Source organism: Pavona decussata, unplaced genomic scaffold (genome assembly GCF_977016875.1).
Source record: "Pavona decussata unplaced genomic scaffold, jaPavDecu1.1 SCAFFOLD_92, whole genome shotgun sequence".
NCBI lineage: Eukaryota > Metazoa > Cnidaria > Anthozoa > Scleractinia > Agariciidae > Pavona > Pavona decussata.
The window spans coordinates 4,651,173-4,676,458 of NW_028145509.1; the positions used below are offsets into that span (position 1 = coordinate 4,651,173).

Consider the following 25,286-nt stretch of genomic DNA (forward strand, 5'->3'; position numbering starts at 1 on the left):
AATAATTGAAAAACAATAAAATAAAATAAAATAAAATGAATTAATAAATAAATATATAAAAAAACCGATTGATTGAAAGTTCAGTTCACCACAGAGCACAAACCCGGCCAGCAAAATTCTGAGAACTTCCCCTGAACTTCTAGCCTCCCCCGTGATGTCCTTATGGGTTCATTCAAGCCCTTGATGAGAAATACTATTTTTAACTGATAACACTGACTGATTGCACCATCATGCACTAAACAGGTTATTCCTTCTATTTCCGGCACGCAAGCAGCGAGACAGGAGATAGGTGATGTAATGCTCGGTGTACGAAAATAAACAACGACGACAACACAATCGTAACTTGACTGTGACCAATGTTTTTTTTTTTTTTTTTTTTTCAATAACGGTGTTCAAAATTGAACGAAAATTTCATTCAATTATGACTGTACACTTTTTGCTTCCTTTTTTTTTTTTTTTTTTAATATTTTGAAGATTTTCTTGAGGAAGGAAAAAAAAACATCTGTTGTCAGAACACTGGTCAACATTGCACCATCACTCAGACATATCCGGGCTGGTACTTAGTGGCTTACGTAGGTCAGACGTAGTGACCCCCAGTCATCCCTTCTCCGGAATGTTTGTCAACAAACTTCAGAGAGCGAGCTCTGATTGGATAGCAGTTTAGAAAGAACCAATCAGAAACGAACGTGATCTCTTATATGAAGCGCAATGAGCGCAATGGCCATTGATGAAGTTACAGCGTGGTGAGTATACGAAGTAGTTTGCTGTATTCCTGTTGAGCTGTAGACGTGCGTTTATTTCAAGAAACACTGGTGGAAAGTGAAACACAAAGGACAAAGACGCAGCAACAATGAGCTTGGAAGTGGAGGAAAATGTACCTATTTTCCTGTCTTTTACCGACCTTGGTGTGAGCATAAACGATCGACGAATTCTTCAAAATGTGAGCGGTAAAGTTCATCCCGGGGAAATGCTTGCAGTTATGGGGCCGAGTGGTAAGTGCATAAATCTATGCTTTATTATTTTCTGAGAAATTTCAAACCACGGTTAGTTGACGCAGACTGTTCTGGTGTATCTTCTTCATATGTTGCTGTTGTTATTGGACGGAAAAACATCCATCCTTGAGGGATAAGACCATATAAGCTTAAATTTGATCATTTTGCACGTCGTGGTGACGTAACCTATATCTTTATAGTAATACCCTCTTCCAAAATAGAGAGAGTTTCAGTCAGAAACATGTATACATAACGTATGGGGCGGTGTGGAAATCTTGCCAAAGTTAGTCTTCATATTTTTGTTGAGTTTTTAAAGACAGTCATACTTGTAAATAGTGTACTGTCTAGTAAAATAGTTCGGAAGCAGCTTTAGACGGAACCTACATCTGTACTTCAGTAGGCTTTTGGTGCATCAGCCAATGACAGCTATTCCGAATTCAGCACCACGATGACTTTTTTTCACCCTCCCGTTATTTTCCTCGCACATTTCTGAAGGAAGAGGAATGTTGCAGACACCTTATGATCGACAATTCCTATCATTGCATGAATTTGTCAAACTTAAGTGAAATCATGAGTCAGCAATTTTATTAATATTCCACGAGAGCGCGTTGGATATGAGGCGATAGATACGTGCCTCGTTGCATTGGCTATAATCATCTCATATCCAACAAACATGAGTGAAATAATTGCTTTATTTAAAAGCAAATCAAGAAAAATTGCTAGGTCTTGCTAATTTCACCTTACAAGAACAACCAGAAGGTAATTAATTTTAATGGCTGCTATTTCTCTGGCATGGTATAATGGCCCATGTACCATGGCCGCTAAGCCCATCAAATCCCTGAAATTGCATTAGGCCATCCCAATAAAATGTTTTGTTTTCCATCACCTGACCGAGCCATTTTTCTTTCGAAAAGTAAAAAAAAAAAGAAGAAATTCCAGATTCACTAGTCAAAGCTAAGAAGCAAATACTTTAATTTGCAAGCACACGATCTTGTTTTATTAACAACAATTGGTATGATGTGATGTCCTTGTCTTTAATAGCCTACGTGTACACGTAGGCTATGTCTTTAATTAACACTGATCCCATGTTAACGGACAAAAAGACCACGTTCTAACTAGGCGTTGTTACTTAGCAGCCCAGCCTTCTCTAGAACCCAGACCCCTTCAAGTGTTCATTCTCTTTTCTTTTTTTTTTTTTTTGCCCGACCGACCGATCCACCATCACAAGAGACGGGGCGATGGGAAACGCAACATTTTATTGGGATGGCTTTATACAATGATCCATTTTTTAATAAATATATATCACCACATTCAGACAAAACTGAAAATTTTCCTGTTGGAACAAAATGTATTCCGAACATTTCACCTTCCAAGCAATTTGGCCACTTTGCATTAATTATTAAATTATTAAATCTCCAAGTGAAGCATTTTACAACCAACAAGGCTTATGAATGTACGTGCTCACCATACTGACTCCATTTGCCAAGATAACAAATTGTAAGACATTCTGTTATTCATGTCAAGTTTTCAAAATTTGCAGTTCCAGAAAAAATGCATACCTCATGGAAGGTCATCAGAAATTCCTAGGGGGAGGGGGGGCTTTAAAGCAAGGTATAAAGCTAAACTGGAATTTCCTGGGGGGGATGGGGGTACAAAACAAAAACCCAAGGTTCTGTTGGGGGGAGTATAGATACTTTTTCCACAATGCAAGTTCTGAAGTTTGTTAGAACAACATGGAAGATAATATGCACAGCTGCATAAGGGCATAGTTCTTTTAGGCACTCTTCGCTTGTTTTGTGCTGTTTTGCTCAAAATAACTATATCCCGTAGATTATTTATGCAAGTGTGCAGAACTAAATAATGTTTATTTAGTAATCAATATAAATTTTTAACATTACTTGCATAATATTTCTGAAGGTTGATATGTGTACCCCCAATCCTAATACAGAGGTTTTTGCGTGGTTTATGACGTTATGGAAAAGCAGATTTTAACAAAGGTTATTGGAATCCACAAAGAAAATTGGGGCTAACTCTCCACACATTTTTTTAGAGATAGTTAATTAAATCTTCAATTTGAAAACAATTTGCCACAATTTATTGTTATGTATATTTTAGACCTTTAATTTATCAGGGTTGTTGTTGATCAATTATCTCTCAAAAATGTATGGCTATCTCCAATGTTGTTTTTAGATTCCAAAAGCCCTTACTAAGAAGTGCTTTTCCAGCATTAAGTCATAAGCCCATAAAATGCCTTACTACAGGGGGTACCAGCTTGCACCCTTAGAAGAATGTACAGTATGGGAATTTGTTTAATCCCCCTCCCTCTTCCCCCAGGGCTCCCAAATCAAAAGAAGTCCCCTCTCTGTTGCAATTTACTCGTAAATGCTGATCATTTGTAAAGAAGTAAATTACATACATGTAACATTGTTAGTTTGATCCTTATCGTTATTTTTTTTTATATATTATTTACTGTACAAGCTGTGTTCAACATCAACAGCTTACAATTAACTATTTTAACACTGTTTGGCAAGAGAATTTGAGAAATAATTGACTCATTTCTGTTAACTACTGACTCTTGCTATAAATCAGCAGTACCGTACAAATGACTTGTATTGTACATTTATTATAATTGTTATTTTTTAGGATCTGGTAAAACAACACTGCTAAACATTCTTGCTGGAAGGCTTTCTCCAGAAGATGGAGAAATTCTGCTCAATGGAAAAAAGCTGGACAAGAAACTAAAGAAGAAGATTTGCTACGTCTTGCAAGAAGACATTTTCTTTGCTAATCTAACTCTGCGGGAAACCCTGACGGTAATTATTACTCCTCGACCAAACTTTTGTCACCTTTTGCATGGGCAGACTTAGTCTACTTTAAATGTTTTCTTTTTAACCATACTATAAGCCAATTACACTGTACATAGGACAAACAGCCTAAACAATGGAAATAATTGTTAGCACACATTAGTTGCCAAGTTGTTTGCTTACTTATAACTTCTGTTTTAGAGACCGTACGTACCCTGTTTTAAGACCTGTGGTAAGATGAGTGTGTAATATATACAAAGTCATGTATTTTAGTCTGTGATGCTATGATTTCAAGAGTGAAGACTTTGATAAAATGTATAAGTTTTTTTCTATTTATTTATAATTATTTTGCATTTCATGCAAGTAAAGTGGCATTCTTAGTTTTCAATGCCTACATCGTGAACAAAGTTCATTTACAGCAGAACGTTTATAAAATAATTTATTTAGTTAATAATTATTTTTTGTCATACATCAGTACATTATTTGTAAATAAAGAGTGCTTTCTCAAGATTAAGATTAAAATTAAGCCAAGTACAGTGTATCACAGACACTCAATGAACGCTGTATTTTGTACAACTTACATGTAAATATGTCACTGATCAATTCTTCTTCTTTAGTTTTCAGCATTGCTTCGTTTACCAGATACTTTATCAAAAGCTGAAAAGTTACAAAAGGTACCAGTGCAAATGAGATTAATATTTTTATTTAACAGCTACACTGTAGCTGTTGTACTTTTTGCATTCCAGTGTTTTCTTTTTTCGATTATCATATACATGTAATTATAATCTATTTAACACTGTTATGCGAGGTGTTTTTTAAATGTCACTTTTAGTTTAACAAGGTAAATGTACATGTACTTACTGTAAATTGCATTCATTCATATTTTAGAGGATCTGTCAGCGAGTATTTAAAGTATTTTTTAATTCCAGGTAGAGGAAATTGTTGACAACTTAGATGTCAGAAAATGCCTGGATACAAGTAAGTACTCTGATTTTAAATTTGAAATAAATTTTCAGAGCTCTGTGCTTGAAGAAATCAGTATTTTGTTCAGAGGGTTTTATCAATGCTAAAATTGCGTTTTTCAAGAGGCCTTAGTTGTCTGCAATGACTATTAAATTTGCGTGTACAAATCTACTGTGCATGTACAGTGTATATTTCCCTGCTTGAGGTGGTGAAAGTCTACTAACTGTGAATAGTTGTCATTCTCAGATAATTAAAATACAACATTCAGTCATTAAATGAATGAAATTAATCTTAAATTTGTTTTTATAGAAATTGGAAGCCCTTTTGAACGAGGATTATCAGGAGGTATGCTTGGCAACTAAAACTCTTCTTCGTCTTATATGCAAAAAAAATTTTACATGTTTGTACATCTTTTATCTTCTACAATGTACAGTACTGTACATGACTGACTACACTATAGATCTTTTATCCCACAAATAGTTTTATTGCTTAGTTAATTGGTGTTTTGCTTAAAAAATCCATGTCAAATTTCCTTCTAATTATTACTATTTAAATTATGGAGATGGCATTATGCGACGTACTTAGATATGATCAGTGCCTTCTCTCTTTTTGTACTATAAGTTGGATAATTATTTTCTCACTCTTTTATATTTAGCACATAATAATAGTCTGCACCTGAACTTTTATCTTAGAACCTTGGCACTAAACTAAACAGCTATTCCTTACGGAGAAAATATTGTTTATAATTGCCCAGTGCCTAGTCATGTAGATTCAATACAAGATTATATAAAGGACGTGCTAGCATATAGAGGACCAATTTTATGGAACACTGTTTGTTTTAATGAATATTAAAAGCAATTAAACAACTGAGCCGGTTAAGAACAAAAGATTATTTTAAAGATTTTAAATTCAACGCTGTCTCCGCCACAACTGTGTGACATAAAGATAATGATTTTGTACATAATTATTTGAATGTATGTACTGTATTTTAAGATGTAAATACTTGTACTTTTTTTACTTTTTATTTTTCGTCTACTTTTTATTATATAATATTGTATTGTTGCTTTTTATAATCAACCCCACAAGCTTTTTAGCTTTAAATTTTTTATTGAGTTGAAATAAAGGTTACTTTTAACTTACAGCTTACTTATTATGTACAGTGTAACTAGTAAACTGATTTAGTTTGATATACTTCTCATATACATGTATGTATTGTATTTTTAGGAGAGAAAAAGCGAGCAAACATTGGTTCTGAGCTGATAACAAATCCTTCCTTGATCTTCCTTGATGTAAGTTTGAATATCTATTTGCATCTAATTAATAATATTATAACTCTGAAACAAAAATAATTTCGAACAGTTAGCCACATGTACATTTAACACTTAGCCCACGAGGCAGGATAATTGTTTTTAATTATTATTCAACGCATTCATTTGACGAAAAAGCACAGTGTTCTTGCAGAAAACCTGGAGATGATCTTTATTTTGCCATTTTCTCCCTCACATGTAATTATTTAATATCACAGGATATCTGTTGTGTGCAGATGATAAATATCGACGGAGTGCACCATGACCATATTAATTATTTTGCGCTGTGATACAATGTGTTGAATAATAAGTACCAGATTATAATATTATGGAACAATTTAGCTTGTAAGTGTATCTGTGGAACTTTCTTTCCTGTAATACATGTATATTGTAGCAAGAGAGTTCATATACATCCATTCCTGGTCAAACAATTGTAAACAATCAATCTTTTAACTTATTTGGTAGCAGTGATTAAAATAATTCCCATGATCATTAATAAACAGGAACCAACATCTGGGCTGGACTCAAGCAATGCACTGAACCTTGTATCAACTCTGAAGAACTTTGCAGCAAGAGAAAAGAAGACAGTAGTAACTACAATCCACCAGCCATCAAGTCAGATTTTTTACATGTTTGACAAGGTGCTGCTGCTGTGTGAAGGACAGGTAACAGATTCATGTCCAAACTACAATACTGGGCAAGGGTGGGATTCAAGACCGCCTTTGTTTATAATAATAATAATAATAATAATAATAATAATAATAATAATAATAATAATAATAATAATAATAATAATAATAACAATAATAATAGTAATAGTAATAATTAATAGTTATTCCACATGACGCGCCGAGTTGGCTATAATCATCCCATATCCAACAAGCGTGAGTGGAATAATTGTTTTATTAAAAACAATCAAGAAATTTTGCTAGATTTTGCTGATACACTAAGAAGACAACTTTATGGTTTCTATTTCTCGGGCATGGTGTAATGGCTCATAATAATTATTACCATGACCGTTAAGCTAATCAAATTGTTGGAATTGCATTATACAATGATCCAGTTTTTAATAATGATAACTATTATAATTATTACCACTACATGTGGATTGCCTAGTATATTATTCTTAACTTCTAGACCAAGTAGATAACAAGGCTAATTAAAAATTCCCCAACACAAGAGGAGGATACAGAAGTGTATCAAGTCACTGTCACAAGGAATTAAATGACTCAGTACAAAACAACAAAATATCCCTTATCAGGAATCAACAAATAGGCCATGAGTTCTCCACTAATAAATAAATATAATATTTGGGTCATTAATATGTAAAAATGCAGCCAAAGTTTCTGGCCCTGTTTGTGGTGGTTGTATTAATGGCGATCAACTGTACACATACCACATAGTGCCATGAAAGTAATTTAAAGTTTTAAAAAAGCTTTCTTTTTTATAACAGGTAGCCTATTATGGAAAAGCCAGCAGAGTGTTGGATTTCTTTGAGAGTATTGGCTTGGTTTGTGATGCTCATTTCAACCCAGCTGATTTTATTTGTAAGTAGTAATAATTAAAAAAAAAATACATGCTGTCGGTATTTAACGATAAGTAACCTACAGTAGCTGGATGGATGCAAATTTATATATTTGACACCTGCTGATATTTAATGTGGTTGAACATGTACACTGGCATTATATATATATTTTCTGTTTTATTTCAGTGGAAAAGGTGACAGAAGGAAAAAAGGTCCAAGGCATGATTGTCAATGGCTGGGCTGAAAGGTCAGTCTAATTTAAGTTACATGCAGACCATTTTCTGGTACAATACTTACACTGAGTACATGCAACACCAACCATTTCAAACTTGGCTGAGTTTTGTTGTCTTTGGCTGATTTGGTTGACATGTTCCCGTGAATAAAATTAATTCTCAAAATAGAACGGTGTAACATTATTGACATTTAATATCTCCTAGAGCAGTAAATTAATTATTTTGTACAAAATAATCATGAAGGTGAAGAAAGCGAGCAATTTATTTCTGTTCATCTGAAAAATAATGCATTAATCCAGGTTGCCTGACTGTCTTCCTGGTTTTAACTTTTTCTTAGTTTAAATCTACTAGCGTTCTATCATGAATGTTGTTCAAACATTGGCTATGCTGCTCACTATCTGTACTCTGTGGTAGACACATGTAGTGAGTTGAGTGCGTAGTACATGGTAGTTGATTCAGACTTCGCCCCCATCAACTATCATGTGATAGAAATAAATCTTGAGCTCAACTTCTTGGCTATTGGTCTTGTGGGCTCCTTGAAATTTTTCTCGGGCAATAGCCTTATTGTTTAAAATGAGCAGCTGAACTTGATAACATGACTTGCACAGGCTGAGACTATCAGTTTGTCTTTTGCAGACGGAAAAGGTATCAGAAATATTCAACAGTGTCTTATAGAAATGAAGTACCAAGGCTAGAGACCCCTAGTCCAACTCCTGAGAACAATGGGCAAGATGAAACTGCGACAGAGGATACTGATCAGAAAGTGGATGCAGGCTCTGATACCACTGGAAAGGATGCAGGAAAAGAACAGAATTCTGAAGTGGTGGACAGGGGCAGTGAGACTGACAGTTCATCGGGCACAGTTGACGATGGTGAATCAGAACATACGCCAAGGACTGACAGCAGAACTGAGCTTGCACCTGAGAATGAATTAGCTAACCTGATTCCAAATGGAAATGTCAAGTCAGAAGCTAATGAAACTTCCACTCCTCTCATATCGACTCCAAAGTCATCGTCATCAAAAATTCCATGGAGAAGAACACACAGTAAATCTGCAGACGACAATCTAGCTACTCCGGTGCACACAGAGGCACGGTTGTCTTCTGCAGACTTTAATGTTGCTGTTGTCACTTACAAGCGCAGTGTGTCACAGGATTACACCAAGATTGACGTCCATGATCAAGATGATGACGAAGATCGTTCTGAGCTGTATGGTGATATTTCCACATCTTGGGCCACAACTTTCTGGACGCAGTTCTCTGTTTTGATGGTGAGGACCTTCAAACAGTCCAAACCTGATATTCTTTCCAAGCTGAATTTCACTCAGGTAAGTTGAAATTAATTCAGTGCTCTACTAATGATCAAGCTGAAAGTGCTTTTTCTGAACCTACAGCAAAACACCGTGCAGATACCGCGGTGGAACCTCAATTTAACGAACCTCTATATAACAAAGTCATTGATATACTAACAAACGATATTCTTTAGCCTGGCCTTTTCAAAATGTATGGAACAGAACCTCGTTATAACGACCCCTCAATACAACAAGCCAATTTCCCTTGTCCCCACTTCGTTAAATCAAGGTTTCACTGACCGATAATAAGTACTGTATTTAAGTGATTTTTTTTTTGTAAATCCCAACACAGTAATCAAGTCATCGGTGTGATGTAATGTACATGTAATACAGTATTACAGTAAATAATTATTTTAATTTGTAGTAGCCAGTTTGTTTTCTCAATACTGTAAGTCATGCCAAACTGCTTCTTGTTTAATAATGATAATAAATTAACATAATTATTTAAGTTCAATCTGGGAAACATTTGATTGTAAAAGGAACTTATTCAGCAGAAAGCTGTCCATCAAGTCAGGGGACTTTTGCTTGTCAGTTTTAATTTTTCTGAACCTTTTGGGAAAGTAAATGAACAATCTGAAGAGTAAAATCTAGCTTGTTGTAAAATATCAAACTATGTGCTGAATAAATTAAATTATTAAGTATATGCAAATTTTGCTGTCTTCAAATCTTGGCTTAAACAATGTTTCTTTTGGGCATTTTTTCACGGCAATGTCGTCTCATTTATGTTTGCGCATATTTTCCCTCTGATATGTCCTACATGTGGTATAGGTGGTTTGCATCACCGCCATGTTGGTGGACAAAACAAAAGAACATTTGTTCACAAAGTTTGCTTAAAAATGGCAGGAAACTCCCAGAGGAGAAAAATCTCATTGTTCTTGTCCACCAATATGGCCGCCATGACGTCACATGCAAACCATCAATAGATTATAAGAATCTGATAATAATGAATTATACATTTATGTGTATATTTTTATTTCGTTTCAGAACATTCTCCTTGCCCTAATATCAGGACTTATTTGGTTTCAAGTTCCATACAAAGAGGAAAGCATTCCAGACAGATACGCACTGGTATGTGGTTTATTTTAGTGTCCTCCTACACGGCTGTTATTTGGGTCATCATGCAACGGTCCTCCTCATGGAAGCAGTGTATGACTAAAATAAAAAAAAATGTAAATTAATCTTTAAAAATATAAATTAATCTTTAATTTCAATGGCTGTTTATTTCTGCTGTTTATGCCTACTACATGTACACTGTACATTACATAGTTTTTTTTACATAAATTCCTTTATCATAAGTATTTTGTCTAACTGTGTTGTCTTCTCTTTAATTCAAAACTCACTAAAAGTTTGTTTGCCTTGCAGATATTTTTTATTATGGTTTACTGGAATTTTACGCCACTCTTCCAGTCCTTGGTTTCATGTAAGTTTGCAAAATATGCATGTAACTGTGTGTTGGTATACATGTAATTATAGGTGAACTCATACCATCGTGGGTTTCTCTGTCAGTTTCTTAAATATTTTATGCAATAGTTTATAGGAATTCAACAAATCATTAGTGGCATATGGGTTACAGCTAATTTACACTTGCGATTCATCAGCCTGATTAGCAGGTTCAATCCCATTATTTTGTTCGCAAATTTCTTTTTCTGTTGGTTTAGCACAGGGTACAAATCGGCTTGATTGACAAAATTTGAAACACTGTTGTTGTTGTTGTTGTTGTTGTTATTATCATTATTAAATAGGTCGAGTTTCGTCCGCTCACGTACCAATGCTTCCTCCAATAGCGTAGCTGACCACTGCTCACTATATAAACCACATACAACCAACAGTTCGTTGATTTGCTTTGACGAAAGGCTAACGCTCGAAATATGAGCACTCAAATCTCTTACGCTGACCAAATTAGGTTATGAACGTTTTTGTTAAAACCAAACATTCATTTTATGTCCAGATTCAGGTTATTTTGAGCAAAATAAATAAATGAATATATTTTTTAACACTTTTATAGAAAATCAAATGGTGATTTAATTTTTTGAACACGCCCGTTTTCCAACTAGCCCTTTCTATTGTAGGTTCTCCTGTGCACTAAAATTAAACATGCATCTTATTTGCTTACTTTCAGTTCCAAATGAGAGGACCATAGTAAATAAAGAGCGCGCTGCCGGGTATTACAGGTTGTCTGCGTACTATTTAGCCAAGCTCTTCAGTGAGTTACCCCTGGTGATTTGTCAGCCAGCACTGTTCTTAACCATTGTGTATTGGATGTCGGGAATGAACAGAAGTGAAGCTTTCCTCGGCATGCTCTGTTTGCTCTTGTTAACGGCTATTGCAGGACAGGTACGCAGTTACGTCTAGCTCTTACCGCTTTATATTGACGCTGGAGCGTTTTTTTCAATCGAGTGTCGAATCTAATTCGCCTTTGCTTAAGTTTTGCTTTACTGCGATCTGTGATTGGTTCACACCAATGAGAAACAAAACCAAAACCAATCGCGACTTGTTCGCACTCGTTTTCCCGCGTTTGACGCCCGGCCCGGTTACATGTATTTGCTTCGAGTTTTGATTGCTTCATTGTGCTGTTTACATCCCCTGTGATTGGCCAGAGTAGTTACTTTGGGTTTGGGTTTACCATACTCAAATGAAAGTCACTGTGAGTTAACACAACTAGTCTAATGGCGTGTTTTGTTCAGTCTGTAGGTCTGTGTATCGGTGCCACAGTGATGGACTTTAAGAAGTCGATAGTAGTCGCTGCTGTGTATGGCCTGACATGTATGCTGTTAGGAGGGTTTTATCAGAAGAACATTCCTTCATGGCTCTCTTGGGTTCAGTATCTTGCCTACATTACGTACGCCTATGATGGAGCCCTCACCATCGAATTTGCTTCTTCTCCTACATTTAGGTAAGTGCGCCTTCTGTATGATATGAACTTAGCTGGTTTTAACCAGGGAAGGGTCAAGTCTCAGTGGTAAGAGAACTCGCCCCTCTCCCCCCCCCCCCCCCCTCGCTCCCCAGAGGTGGCTCCCCATCTCTCCCTGGGTTCGATTCCTGGACTCGGCGTCATATGTGGGTTGAGTTTGTTATTGGTTCTCGTCCCTGCTCCAAAGTTTTTCCCTCTGTGCTCCCGTTTTCCCCTTTTGATTTCCTCAATTTAATCCAGCATCTCCAAAAACCAATTCGATCCGATTAATTATCTTACTGTCCTCTGTTCGCACTACTAGCTTCGTTAAGATTGAGATGCTTATACAATTGACCAAAGGAATGATTCCTTTAGAGTAAACTATAAGCTTTCCTCAGAACAAGGCTGTAGGTTCTTTCCATTTTGTCAGACCGGTCAGTTTGTAAACGGAATATACCAATTTAAAGGATAAGTTTAATTTCAGTCCTTCGAATTTCTTCAAAATAGCGCGTACCAATTTCGGGATGATTATTTATAAAGATTTTGCAGCACCATCCCATCAAATGTTGAATTCGATTTGCACAATAGCCGCTCTGGTTGGCCATTCTGAGAAATTGAAAGCGCAACACCAGTAGTACAACACCAGTAGTACAAAGCTTGCAGGTATTCAGACTACCGGTACAGTTCGGATCAGTGACAACATTTGCGTGGTTACGTCAACTCTTATATGAATCCATCGAAGTGTTGGCATGCGGATCCAAAATTGTACCTTCTTTGCAGTGCAAAATGTTTTGAAATCGGACCGTCACTCTCAAAGAAACTACCACGTCAATCAAAATTCAAAATCAACATCGGGTATCTAAATACACGTACGATTTGCGCTCTGAATTTGTTGGGCCAACAAATCGTAGTGTGTAAACCAGGCTTAAGAGAAGTTGCACGGATAGTTGGTCCTGCGAGCTGGCTCAGTGTGAACGTTCCGGATCCAAACTCGATTAACTACAATGTGAACATAACCTTAAAGTAACTTTATTTTATGTTCTCTTTAGTTGTACAAGTGTGGACTCTGCCTATGTAGGGTGCAAGAACAATGGAACCACCATCGAAGGCAGTGAAATCTTGGAGACTTTGAACGTGTCCAGAAGTGTGGGCGAGAATGTTGCTGCACTTTTGCTGTTTATCGTTCTGTTCAGGGTTCTGACGTATCTTAGTCTGCGCTTCCTACACAAGCCGAAATGATAGAGAATGATCAAGATCAGCTTGAAGAAGGAAATGTAGAGACATTTCTCACAATTATGTGCCGTGGGGCACGACAGCTAAATCACCCTCAACTCTTACCGACCAATAGGTAAAAGCTGGTAAAACACTTTAAGAGGTAAAAAACGAAAAACAAAACAAAACCGAGAGAAGCAACAACGTGGAACAGGCTAGAGCTAAGGTAGAGTTAGGGGTGTTTACATGTGAAAACTCGCACCGTTGCAAGTTTCATACCAGTATAACATTTTCATTTGATACCGTTTTTACATGAAGAGATGAGATTTCATTCCGGGGCACTTCCTCCCATCCGACGTCTGTTTAAATAAACAAATTGGATGTCGAAAACTACATACGCGAGCCGTTCCAGACTCCCGGGAGAAGTGATTTCACGCCGGGAGGAACAACTAGTTGTACCATCGTACTGGGATGAAAATCTCGCTCCCGTACAGTGACCGGGATGAACTCGCTCTGGTATTGGATTTTGTGTTGGTATCATGTAAACGAATACAGAGCCACAAGAGGGAACTGGAGAGAACTCGTACCGGAATGAAAGTCGCGCCGGTATCATGTAAACACCCCTTATACTTGCCTGTGCAACTGGCGTGCTTCCCGCTTCTTCAGTAGATAGAAGTAAAAGGACGTCCCCACGTTGCTTTAAATAGGCCCAACTACAGAGTGACATTTGCACAAGATACACTACAGAGTCTTCAGTGCTTCTGCGTCTGTGTATTTCATGTCGAGTTTTCTTGTGAAATGAAGAGAAAAAAGTTAGAAATAAGCACAAACAATAGGCAAAAAGGCAAGTTTCTTTTCTTTTTCTCTGAACTTGTACTTAGTTTCTATCTCGTTGTATGGGTGTTTTTGCCAAAGCTTGAGTTAATAACCGAATTGGAGCCAGGCGTAAGTGCGAGGGTCTGTTATTCTGGTTGCCATAGTTACATTGCATTTGGCCATTTTAAAGTGGCCCCTTGTGGTTCTGAAACAGATGATAAGCTGCTACGAGTAATCCAGTTTATAAACAACCCAAGAGTGATTAATATTCAGTGACTATAAGAGGTAAATGAAACGAAAACAAAGAGAAAAAGATTTATGTTGTTATAACGTTTAATATATTTAACACTTTTCTTTTTAAATAAGAATACATTTAAGGAGTATCCAGTAATTAAAAACGAAAAAGATTTATGTTGTTATGCCGTATAATATATTTAACACTTTTTTTGTTAAATAAGAATACATTTAAGGAGTATCCTGTAATAAAAAAAACGAGATCTATTTTATTCAAACAGATAAGGCCAAATTTACACAACTCATTTTTTCAAGTAAAATGAGACGTGCAAATTTTGACCTTATAATACTAGTTTTTTAAAGCAATCTGCAACCTCTGTCTTTTTACGAAAAATAGTTTTATTTCTCCAATCATTTTGTTATGCTTTAGCTTGCTAGTGGAGGTTTATCGTTATTTATTCTTTACTCAGCGTAAAATGTGTGCACCTTCTGTCGATGTTGCATGAGAGGATGGTGTAGTTTTTACTTACTAATTTGAGTGTCGTGTTAGTAAGCCCTCAATAAGTCGTTAAAGTGCGATAGCATTTTTTTTTCTTTTGCCGAAGACAATACGATGTAATTACATCTATTAATAGAAAAATGATTGTTGTTGCAGTCAGAGAATTGTAATTCACTGTGTGATTAATGTTGCATCGACTTATAAAATAAATGCTTTGTTGAGTTTTCTGTGCTTTGATTGGTTGTTTGCCCTGTATGATGTGCGTTAAGTTGTTTGCGACATTCAACCCTTTCAGTCCAAGCGTACCCGGTATCTATTCCCAATCTGGTTGTAAAAAAATAGAAAATGATCACATACAATAAGGTTACAAATCTTGATGTTTAAACAAATTTTCTTAATTAGCACCTATTGTAGGCTACTCCACAAGCTTAGCCGCTACTTTTTGAGGGGGGGGGGGGGTGAGTCGCTAATTTGCAGTGGTTAAAAATGAAGGCAAGAGATGACGTGTGAAAAGATGAATTTTTTTTTTTTTTATCACATTTTCTTAACCATCGCTGACCGAATGATTTATACAGGCAAGGACTCTTTACTAATTGGTTCTTCAGATCGGAGTGCCGGTCGTTCTTGTCCGAGATCATCTCTCCTCGTTTAATCCATGTAGGCATATTGGATAACAGTCCCGCATACCGTATTTTCTCGATTAAACGCCCCCAGCGTTTATTTAAAATTCGGCAGTTTTTTTCGAGGCCGGCGTTTCATCGGGGTCCGGCGTTTACTAACGAAATGCGATCAGATTTTCAGCCATTTTTCCACGTTGATTTATTATTACCGATCCTCGGAAACCTAGGGGCAGTTTGTCAGTGCTGGACAATTTTCCCCTGGATTACCCGAAGTTACAGTATTATGGTACCGTACATACGGCCCGTGTACCATGTTGCAATCAAGATTTGTATCACTAACAAACAGCACATAAACAATATATGAATGATGTAGGAGCAAGTAAATGATATGAATACAAAGTTTTAAGTTTATAAACGGTAATGTCGCCAACGTCCTCCTCGTTTGTGTTAGCCAATGTGTGTAAACTGATTATTAAATGCTAATACACGCCGGGACCTCGAACAAACGCCGGGGCCCCAATTAAACGCACCCGGCGTTTATTTAAAAATCGGCAGTTTTGACCCGGCGTTTATACGAAGCCGGCGTTTGATCGGGGTCCGGCGTTTAATCGAGAAAATACGGTTAATTACAAGTTTTTACTGCGAACCGAAAGCAACGTTAAATTTGACAGAGACAATGATTTAGTCAGAGCTACTGCGATGTCCTGGTAAAGAAACGCTTGACCCTTGAAAAAATCTTTGCGAATGTCTTCTTGTAATCGCCACTCCAGCCGGCATAAACAAAGACGTTGACACAGTGGTTCGCATAAGTCATCCCCACAGCTATTTTGATAAACAGAGGCGGGATCACAGGGCCACCAACCATCTCCACTACATCAATGACGACGATAGGCAGCATGAGCAAAATAAACAGGCCAACAATGAGGCAGACAGTTTTTGCAGACTTCCTCTGTCTTGCAGCTTCGGTGGTCTGTCTTCTTCGTACCCGAGGGACGTTGCCATCTGTTTCCTCCATTTCGAGATCGTTAGTTTCTTCATGTACTTGGGTGCGAACACTTTTTTGTTGGCTGTGAATTTTGCGGATGCTTTTCAAACTCGCCTTGAGAATAAAAATGTACAATGGCACTATTACGCAAATCGGTATAATATGAACGAGCATGTACAAGGCGATGATGTAATCTGTACTTAGAAACAAAGGAAAACGGCAGAAAGTTGCTTCGTGGTTCGTCAATCCTCCCCAGGCAAACAGAGGTAAGCTGGCAAAGATTGCTAAAGCGATCCAAGCGGAAATGATCACTGCGACAACATTTTTTGTTGTCATGTATGTGTAGTAGAGAAAAGGCCATCGCACCCCGACAAATCTCTCAATACTGATGAAAAGAACGCTCAGGTTTGAGCTTCCACCAAAAAGGATGGAAAGAGCGATTGAAGTTGGGCAAAACACGGGGTAATTACAGTCCTTGTAGAGCAACTCCACGAGTCGGCAGGGAATTGCGATTCCTCCCTGGAGAAAATCTGACAACGCAAGGTTACCAAAGAGAAAATTACCAGTCGTTCGCAGATTATAGTTAATGTAGATCGCTGTCATCACAAGTGCATTTCCGAAAACTGACATTAGCGAGATAAAGACAAGCAATGTCACTATAATTGCTGTTGCTGCCGGAGAATTGTTGGAGGCAGTTGCTAATTCCGTAGACGGCATGGTTGCGTTTGATGCCAAAAGCTTCGAAAACGTAGTTGAATTCTCCGTGCTGTATTCCTCTTTCATAATGATACAAAGCAAATGATCTGGAATAACCTGGTTGCTAACTGTTCACAGTGGAAATCCTCCTAAACTGTGGAAGCTGAGTCTGAATTGAATCCCCCTTGTTGTAAAAACACGTTTCGTTTTTCGTACTATACATCCTGGTTTAATTTTTTGTTTTAATATATTTTATAGATTTTTATGCTAATTTAACTAATGGCTTGTAATTTGTCGGCAGTGTAAATTAGATTTACAACCTCTTTTCTTTTTCATTTACCTAAGGTGGTAACAAAAAAAAATGCATCTATCGGCGGCTTTTTTTATTTTCACTGTTTCACTGCAGTTGTCGAACAAACTAATCGTGCGACAACAGACGCGCTAGTAGAAAACTCAATCTACATGTATTAACCGACATTTTGCTGCTGAAAGAAAGTGTATAGAAACAATTAACGCACCGACTCTAAATCCTCGGTTTTTTGTTGTACTTCCATGTGAAAAAAGAAGCTTTAATGGCATCGTTTCTGTTTCTAGGTACATTTGCATGTAAGAAGCGACGCCTTCGAGCTAAAATAATTCGCTTCCGACAAGCAACGATAACAGAATGTAAAAATATGCTTGTATTTGTTTTCGCTCGTGGTTTTATCTGCCAACCATTTTTAATGCCCGACTGATTACTTTGCTTTGCTAATTGTGGGCTTCGTTCGGCTTTATAATAAATTGCTTCATATCTTTTCTCTCCATATGGCCCCATTTGCACGAAAGATGTGGTTGTGATTTGCGCTTGTTCTGGCACCTTTCTGCAGTCGCTATATATATCACTTTTTATGCCGAGACTTGAGGGGGAACCGAGTCTAACTCAATGAAAATTGTAATTGGCTTACTGATTCTTATGCTTTTTAGACTGTTGTCTCTGAGGCCAAAATTAAGCTAACAGACACGTTTGTTTTCTTTATCCACCCCATTAGCCTTCCTGACAAGTGTCAGTGCACATGCCACTTTTAGGATTAGATCACGGTTAATGATCGAGCAGAACCATTACCGTGTTCACCTTCAATAAAGCGGCCAGCAAGAATCAGTGAGGTTTATTTATTTATTTTTACAATATATTATTCTTATTTTTCATTAACCCTCTAGCGTGAAGGGAGAATACAAAATTTAATAGGCATGTCGTCGACAAAAATGTTAGGATATTTCATCTTGTAAGTTTTCTTTTCAGTTTTTCTGTTTTCTAATCCAATGAAGCAATGCTTTGATGTCGATGAAAGTTAACTTTGCTTCGCTTGAGGTAATTTTCCGGAGATAGAAAATACAACTCGCCGGATCCAATATGGCGGCTATGAATTTAGTTAGTGACGTCATACGACGTGTGACTACTTTGTATCGTAGAGAACACAAAGAGCGGTCTATTAATAATTGGCCGAGGTTTGAATATTGTAAAAGGCCAAAAACCCAAGAGGGGGCCCTACCATCGAACGCTCCATGCCCTATGCATCACAGGGGGCATGTAAATTTGCACATGTCTGCTAGTGCAAGGGAAGTCGCAAGAAATCCAATGCGTAGTTGATCCAACAAGCTTAGAAGGAAAGGGCGACTGAAATCGTGATCTGGAGAGAGCGGTTTTCACAGCTCAAGAGCACGAACAGACTTCCAATCATACCGCTGAATAGTTGGCAATGCAGTTTTTCTTAACGTAGGTTATCCTAATGAAGAAGCAATTTTTGTGGATGGCGAAAATGGAGGCTTTTTAAACGATGAAGTAATTTAAATTAAAACATCGCCGGCGCGTTTATTTATAGCAATTGTGCAAATGTGGTAACATTTCCTTATAGCGTATCAGGATATTCGAACGTTTTAGCATTGATCGACTTGGGAAGACGCCATGATAGTGTGAACACAAAGCTTTTGAAATGGGGTGTTTCGAAGACTCATTAGTGTGAACGATCGAACCTAAAACATCAGCAAAGTTAATTTACTGTCCACTGGGCGAATTCTGGAGCTTTTGGTAATTTGAATAGCAACTTCGCTAAAAGCTTGGGTATAGTATAAATTGAAGGTCTGTTATTAAATGAAGCTAGTAAACAGGTAACATGTAATTTTGTTTGGCTGTAATGTAGCTATCATGCTTTGCTTGATATTTTCAAAGGTCATAATACCAAAATCCTCTGCCATCGGACCATTATTTAATTAAATAAAGTATAAACGTAAGTCCGAAGAACCGCATCTCACCGAGTAGTTTCATAAAGGCTGGTTTCCATATGATCGCGGATCGCAGATCGCAATAACGTCTGCGATCGTCTGCGATCATATGGAAACTACTTCTGCGATCGTCTGCGATCCTGCGATCGTGATCGCAGGATCGCAGACAATCGCAGAAGTAGTTTCCATATGATCGCAGACGATCGCAGACCTTATTGCGATCTGCGATCCGCGATCATATGGGAACCAGCCTTTACATAGAACATGGTTCTATCTTCTGCGATCGTCTGCGATCACGATCGCAGGATCGCAGACGATCGCAGACCTTATTGCGATCTGCGATCCGCGATCATATGGAAACCAGCCTTAAACTAACCATTTTATATATTAATGTTTGGAAAAAATTAAAGTTTTTGTTTAATTTTTCTTGCAAATAACCACAGGAATTGAGTAAATAGATTGATCAAACATATAAAAAGTTAAAATTACAATATTGCTCACACAAGTCATGCTGTTGTTCACCTGTTAGCTCTAATTCGTACCAAACTCGCAAACTTTAAAAGTATCTTCTTAAAAGCTCGCCTGAAATCCTGATTAAACCCAGCGTAAACTAAAACATTCACGCAGTTATTGGCAAAAATCATAAAAACGCAGATTCTTGTTAAAAGTTTTGGAGCTGACGGCGCGCCCAGCATTTCAGCTAAGTCGATGATTATGATTGGAGCTACCAGTATAATAAAGAGACCGACGATTATAGAAACTGTCTTCGCCGCTTTTCTCTGTCTCACAGTCTCTCGCCTTTGTTTTTTGCCTGTACTAGTACTCGACGAAGTATCTTCATTGCTGTTGCTTTGGTAACGGCCATTTTGGCTCGTGGCCACGGCTAGTTCCTGCGCGTGAATTCGCCTCACGTGTCTTAGGCTAGCTTTGAGAATGAATCCATATAACAACACCACCGTACCGATTGGAATAGCGTGTACAACAACGTACATAGCCAGTATATAATCGGAGCTCAAATAAACTGGAAAGCGACAAATTCGCGTTGAAATTTCTGGTGTTAGCCAAACTAGACTGCTCGCGGCTAATAGGCCTAAAAACGCAGCTACTGACCACGAAACAGCAATAGTCGCGATAATGTATTTGCGTGTCGCGTAGCGTACGTAAACGTAGGGATACGTGACTGCCACAAAACGGTCTATGCTTATCATAAGAATAGCTAAGTTTGAACTGCTTCCAAATAGTATTGATGTCGGTATTGCGACTCTGCAAAACACGTTCGGGTTGTATTCTGTTTCCAGAACCTCTAGCACCCTCAACGGAATCGAAATAGCACCCTGGAAGAAGTCCGCTACAGCCAAGTTAGCTAAGAAGTAGTTACTCGTGTAAGAGCGTAGTGTATGGTCCCAAGAAACGGCTGCTATGACGAGTAGATTTCCAAACACTGCAATAAATGATATTACCGAGTAGAGACAAGCCAGCGAAATCGATCCACTGTGTTGCTCGGAGAATTGCTGCACTGAATTGGAAGTCATGGAATTATGATACAATGAATTATTTCCCGTATAATTTGCCATTTCCTCTCAGTTCCTTTCATCCGGCGTGAGGATAAAAGCTTGTTCAATTACCACGTCTCGAGGTCTTTGTATTTAAGTGTAAGGGAAAATGCGAAAGCCTTTTTGGAGCTCTTGACAGCTCCGTCACTCGAGAGTCACTCGAAGGACTGTTTGATCCAATTTTGACTCTAGATTAGCGAGATGAGGTTGAATGATTCTGAACTCAACACAGTTCACCACATCTACGCTGTCGTAAACAAAGCACTGTTCTTTCTGTTGCTCTATGTGGGCTTTACGGTGACAAGTAATGTCCTACAATTGGCAGTAAGACTTCTTGATTCTGAAATCTTCATCTTGTGTGTTTGTCCTCCCATTCTGTATATTCATTGGCAATCATTTCGAGCTACATGAAATTATGACAACTGCTTTTGACTAAACCCAAGGGAACCATTTTCAGCAAATAGCTGTATTTGCATTCAACGTAATTAACACTACTTTACGTAATCCAAACTAATCCTTTCCAAAGAACGCCTTTTCCACAATTTCTTTTAAACTGAACTTACAGGTCATTGACTGTGCGGACTTTCTAAAGATAAAATTAAAATAGTTATCCCAATTATTCACTTTTCATTATACGATATCACATATTTGTGCTAGGAAAGCTGTTTAAATAAAGTGCTCTGTACAACATAAACTTTCATTTGTTCAAACTTATTACTTTCATTTCGTTTCGCTTTGTGCAAACAGCGGTGACAACTGAGAAGTATTTTGCTAAATGGGTGGCAATTCTTTTGCCAAAAAAATATTCATTCTTATCACGCTCTCGCATACAAATGGTAGGTTTTGTTCTTTCCTTTATATTCCTAAATATTCTGCAATTAAAAAATTGACAATAGTTAATGATTTGCACTTAAGCAAAGAGTGCTTTTTTTGTTATTTACAGTATTGCTTTGGTTGTGCCATGCAGGCATGAATTCGTTTCCGTTTTCCGCCAGACAAAATTTTTGAATCCTTTCCGAGAGTCCAGAAGGCTGGTGAAGTCGAAAATTGGCAAAAATGGTTCTTTTTGACTCCTTCAGAACTAAGGAATTGCGCAAATAATCTTCGACAGTCTTCGGACATCGTTCGGAAGTATTCGGGTGAGTATTTTCCTGCCTCTTTGAGTAATCTTCGAAAGGCTTCGAGTGACTTCCGACAACCTTTGGACCTTTCACGTTTGTCACATGAACCTAGTTTAATGGCCTTAGCTCCCACGAGTCTCCTGTAGCTCAGTGGTAGAACATCGGAAATAGTAATCGGAAGGTCTAAGGTTCGACTCATGTTGCGTGAACAACAAGGATTTTCGTTTTCCGAGTATCAGGGAAACCCAACGGTTTATTTCTGTGAATATCTGTACGTTCGGAAGGCCTTAAATTCGAATTAAGTCGTAAAGAAACTATGGAGTTTTCTTCGAAAAATGCCAGCTCAAAAAATTCGTTACGTTGGAAAACTAATTCCCTTCGTTTTCGAAGAGAGAAATATTTCGTTAAAAATGCGAAAAACATGTCCGCTAGAATTTTCGTAAAACCAACAACAGCTAGTTAAATTCGGCCGGGAATAAAATTCTGTTTCAAAACTATTTGCAACTTAGCTTTTCAGCTATTTAAAGCATCCGAATAGATCAGTCCGTGCTAGCTTGCACAAGTGAGTCTTAAAAGGTCAAAAAACAACCTAGGAACACGGAAGACAACATTTTAAGCATTTTACTTAAATGCTCTCGTCGGGTACTCCTGGAGTTTGCCCATGTCGCTGAATGAAAAAATAGCTCTCTCAATTATTCAATAGGCTTCAAGTGTAACATCAAGGAACATCGCTTTTTTTTTTCACCTTTAACCTTTGAGCATCTTTTTATGGACCTGTAGCCGTCTGGCCGTCGGACGGACGTTTTGAAGTATACTCGAAATCTTCATTTTAATTTTGCTAGTGTGATTCTTACTGCATAGGAGAACTGGTGCGGTAGCCAGAGAGTGGTCTCGCTAAAGGATTTCATTCACAGACTTAACAATTAGAACCACTTTGTACACCATACCAAACAGCACCACAGGAAAGAACTTCTCATGCAGTAGCGTTCATTTGAACGATATCCCTCCGACCCAAAGACACAAAAGTCAGACTACATTTCACGAACGCGCGTTCTGTGTAGTTGACTCTTTAATGGAAATAAGGTACTGGTGACAACGAAATAATAGGATTGAGCTGCGTGCTATCTGTAAACAAGGGAGCCAGTCAGGGCTGAGGTCAAGCTGTTAAGCAGTTCAGGAAAGAAAGTAGAGTCGACGCTTTCATGAAGGGTTTTTTAGCTTTTATACCGTAACAGCAATGTTTCGATGCACTCCTCTTTCTAAACAGACTTGGATACTCCACGCCCCTATAATCCAGGGACTGATGATACTGTCAGTGAAACGTGCCATTGAGCTGCCCCTCAAACGCTGAACAGCAATCAGTCAGTTAAGTTTGATGATTGCTTTGTACACCAATGGATAAGGTTTACAGGCCGGCAAAAAAGTAAGTAGTGTCGCTACAATCCAGATTTTAAAACTTCAACCAATCATAATCATAATTGTTTGATACTATAGTAATTTCTGGGCCGCTAGTGAAGCACAAAAGTAATTTAAGGTTACCCTAAACCTTCAGAGGTGTCTCGCGTCCAAGCGATGTAGCGCGTCCTGTTTAAACTGTAGATACCTGAACCCCTACATCAAATTAAACCTTATCAAGCTGGCTATCAAATCATACTAAGAATTTTGAAATAAAATGAATTGCAGAATTTTTAGCGCTGTTTTCTCTAATCAATTTTTTGACTTGGAGGAGCCACTTCAAAGAGCTAAAACTCAAAAGGAATTTGTTCGTTTGCCTTCAAATTTGGGCAGCAGCTAGTTTAACATATAAACAACAGAACCATGTCTGCGAATTTTTTTCTTTCGAAATATTTTTTCTCCAAGAGCGATTTAGCGCATTGGGTGCGGAAACTGAGGAGCAAATTAAATTAGTGAAAAACAAAATTCGCTTTCACTTGTGGCTTTAAAAAGGTGATTCGGACGCTTGCATTTAGAGGTCGTGAAAAATTCGACGATTCATTTTATTTCAAAATTCTTGGTATAGTTTAATAGCCAGCTCTATAAGCTTTAATTTGATATAGGGGTTTAGGTATCTACAGTTTAAACTGGACGCGCTACATCGCTTAAACGCGAGACACCTCTGAAGGTATGGGGTATAACCTTAAAAGTATAGGTTATCTACGGCTATCAAGAGATGACTGCCACAAGCCTATAGCATGCATTATATTAGATGCAAAAATGCACATTGCCTACGAATACGCATTAGGAACGAAACCTTTTGTTTAGGCAATCAGCTACTGAAACTGGGGTTTGAAATTTTGCAGGAAAAATAAACCTTTTCAGTCTTTGTAAATCCATTATTGTGATTAACACTGAATAATTTTTATTCGGTCTGTCATCTTTCATCTGAAATATTAAAAAAAAAATTAAACTACACTCTTCGTTTTTGCGCTTAACTACATTTACAGATGTAAACTTCAGAAAAAATCATTACTTGTCTCTGACTTTATAAATGAAATTAGTTACAAATATAGAACTGAGGCTTATTCGTTAAAACGATCGATCGATAATTATCTTGATATGGTTCAATTTCTTCTCAATTCGTTGGATGTATGTAAATGGATTTTAAATTAGCTTTTTTTCACCCTGTTGAAATTCTTGGTTTTTTTTTTATTTTTGTTTGTTTGTTTGTTTGTTTGTTTGTTTTTGCGAGCCATAAGTTAATAACTGTTTTGTAACCTACTTGTTTGTTAATGTCTGTGTAATTGAAAAGATAATAAAGAAGTTAAAAATAAAAATATATATAATTGTGATTACAATTGAAAGATACCCGTGGAATATCTATTGCATGGAAAGGTCTTAAATTGTGATGTGTTGGAGATTTCTTCAGCGAATTAATGTCACATCAAACTCTCAGAACACTGGAAACTAATTTGCTTTCGGAGGGCCAAATATGTCGCTAAACTGAAAGCACGAAATAATTCCAGCTACATTTTTGGAAGGCAAACGGCAGTTCGAAAAACTCAAGGAACAAGATTCCATAATTCCCTGCGAGTTGACGTTTCAGCTAAAGAATATATTAATCCGAACAGATAGACATTACAAAAAATATACGTTTTAAATGTAATAAAACTATACGGAAACAAAGGGAAACAACATTTGAAATTTTTTTTTCATCGGCTCAAATCCGATTCTAGTCAGAAATTTTTTCAGGTTTTCTCGCAACAGTCTGGTTGGGTAGATAATTGCT

The 25,286-nt window shown here is 37.4% G+C and overlaps 3 protein-coding genes across 3 annotated transcripts; 1 reads left to right on the top strand and 2 right to left on the bottom strand.

Moving 5' to 3' along the window:
* The first annotated feature begins 733 nt into the window (after positions 1-733).
* LOC146474003 (uncharacterized) lies at positions 734-15,053 on the top strand. Its single transcript, XM_085118001.1, has 15 exons — positions 734-992; positions 3,636-3,805; positions 4,414-4,470; positions 4,726-4,774; positions 5,069-5,104; positions 5,984-6,048; positions 6,570-6,731; positions 7,520-7,613; positions 7,778-7,838; positions 8,461-9,151; positions 10,160-10,243; positions 10,538-10,595; positions 11,295-11,509; positions 11,860-12,068; positions 13,115-15,053. Exons 1-15 carry the CDS (start codon positions 851-853, stop codon positions 13,302-13,304), a joined length of 2,283 nt encoding a protein of 760 aa, XP_084974127.1. The 5' UTR covers positions 734-850; the 3' UTR covers positions 13,305-15,053.
* A 1,084-nt stretch (positions 15,054-16,137) lies between these two features.
* Positions 16,138-17,148, bottom strand: LOC146474004 (beta-2 adrenergic receptor-like). Its single transcript, XM_085117695.1, has one exon. It carries the CDS (start codon positions 17,146-17,148, stop codon positions 16,138-16,140), a length of 1,011 nt encoding a protein of 336 aa, XP_084973821.1.
* A 2,611-nt stretch (positions 17,149-19,759) lies between these two features.
* On the bottom strand, positions 19,760-21,513 carry LOC146474005 (alpha-1B adrenergic receptor-like). The gene has a single exon (XM_085117645.1). It carries the CDS (start codon positions 20,958-20,960, stop codon positions 19,905-19,907), a length of 1,056 nt encoding a protein of 351 aa, XP_084973771.1. The 5' UTR covers positions 20,961-21,513; the 3' UTR covers positions 19,760-19,904.
* Positions 21,514-25,286: the final 3,773 nt, after the last annotated feature.

Bases quoted from the DNA above. Each gene is read 5' to 3' on its own strand.
- LOC146474004 (XM_085117695.1), bottom strand. From the start codon at position 17,148: ATGCCGTCTACGGAATTAGCAACTGCCTCCAACAATTCTCCGGCAGCA.
- LOC146474003 (XM_085118001.1), top strand. From the start codon at position 851: ATGAGCTTGGAAGTGGAGGAAAATGTACCTATTTTCCTGTCTTTTACC. The intron at 4,471-4,725 runs GTACCAGTGCAA...TTTTAATTCCAG, and splicing joins AAGCTGAAAAGTTACAAAAG to GTAGAGGAAATTGTTGACAA. The intron at 7,614-7,777 runs GTAAGTAGTAAT...GTTTTATTTCAG, and splicing joins CAACCCAGCTGATTTTATTT to TGGAAAAGGTGACAGAAGGA.
- LOC146474005 (XM_085117645.1), bottom strand. From the start codon at position 20,960: ATGGCAAATTATACGGGAAATAATTCATTGTATCATAATTCCATGACT.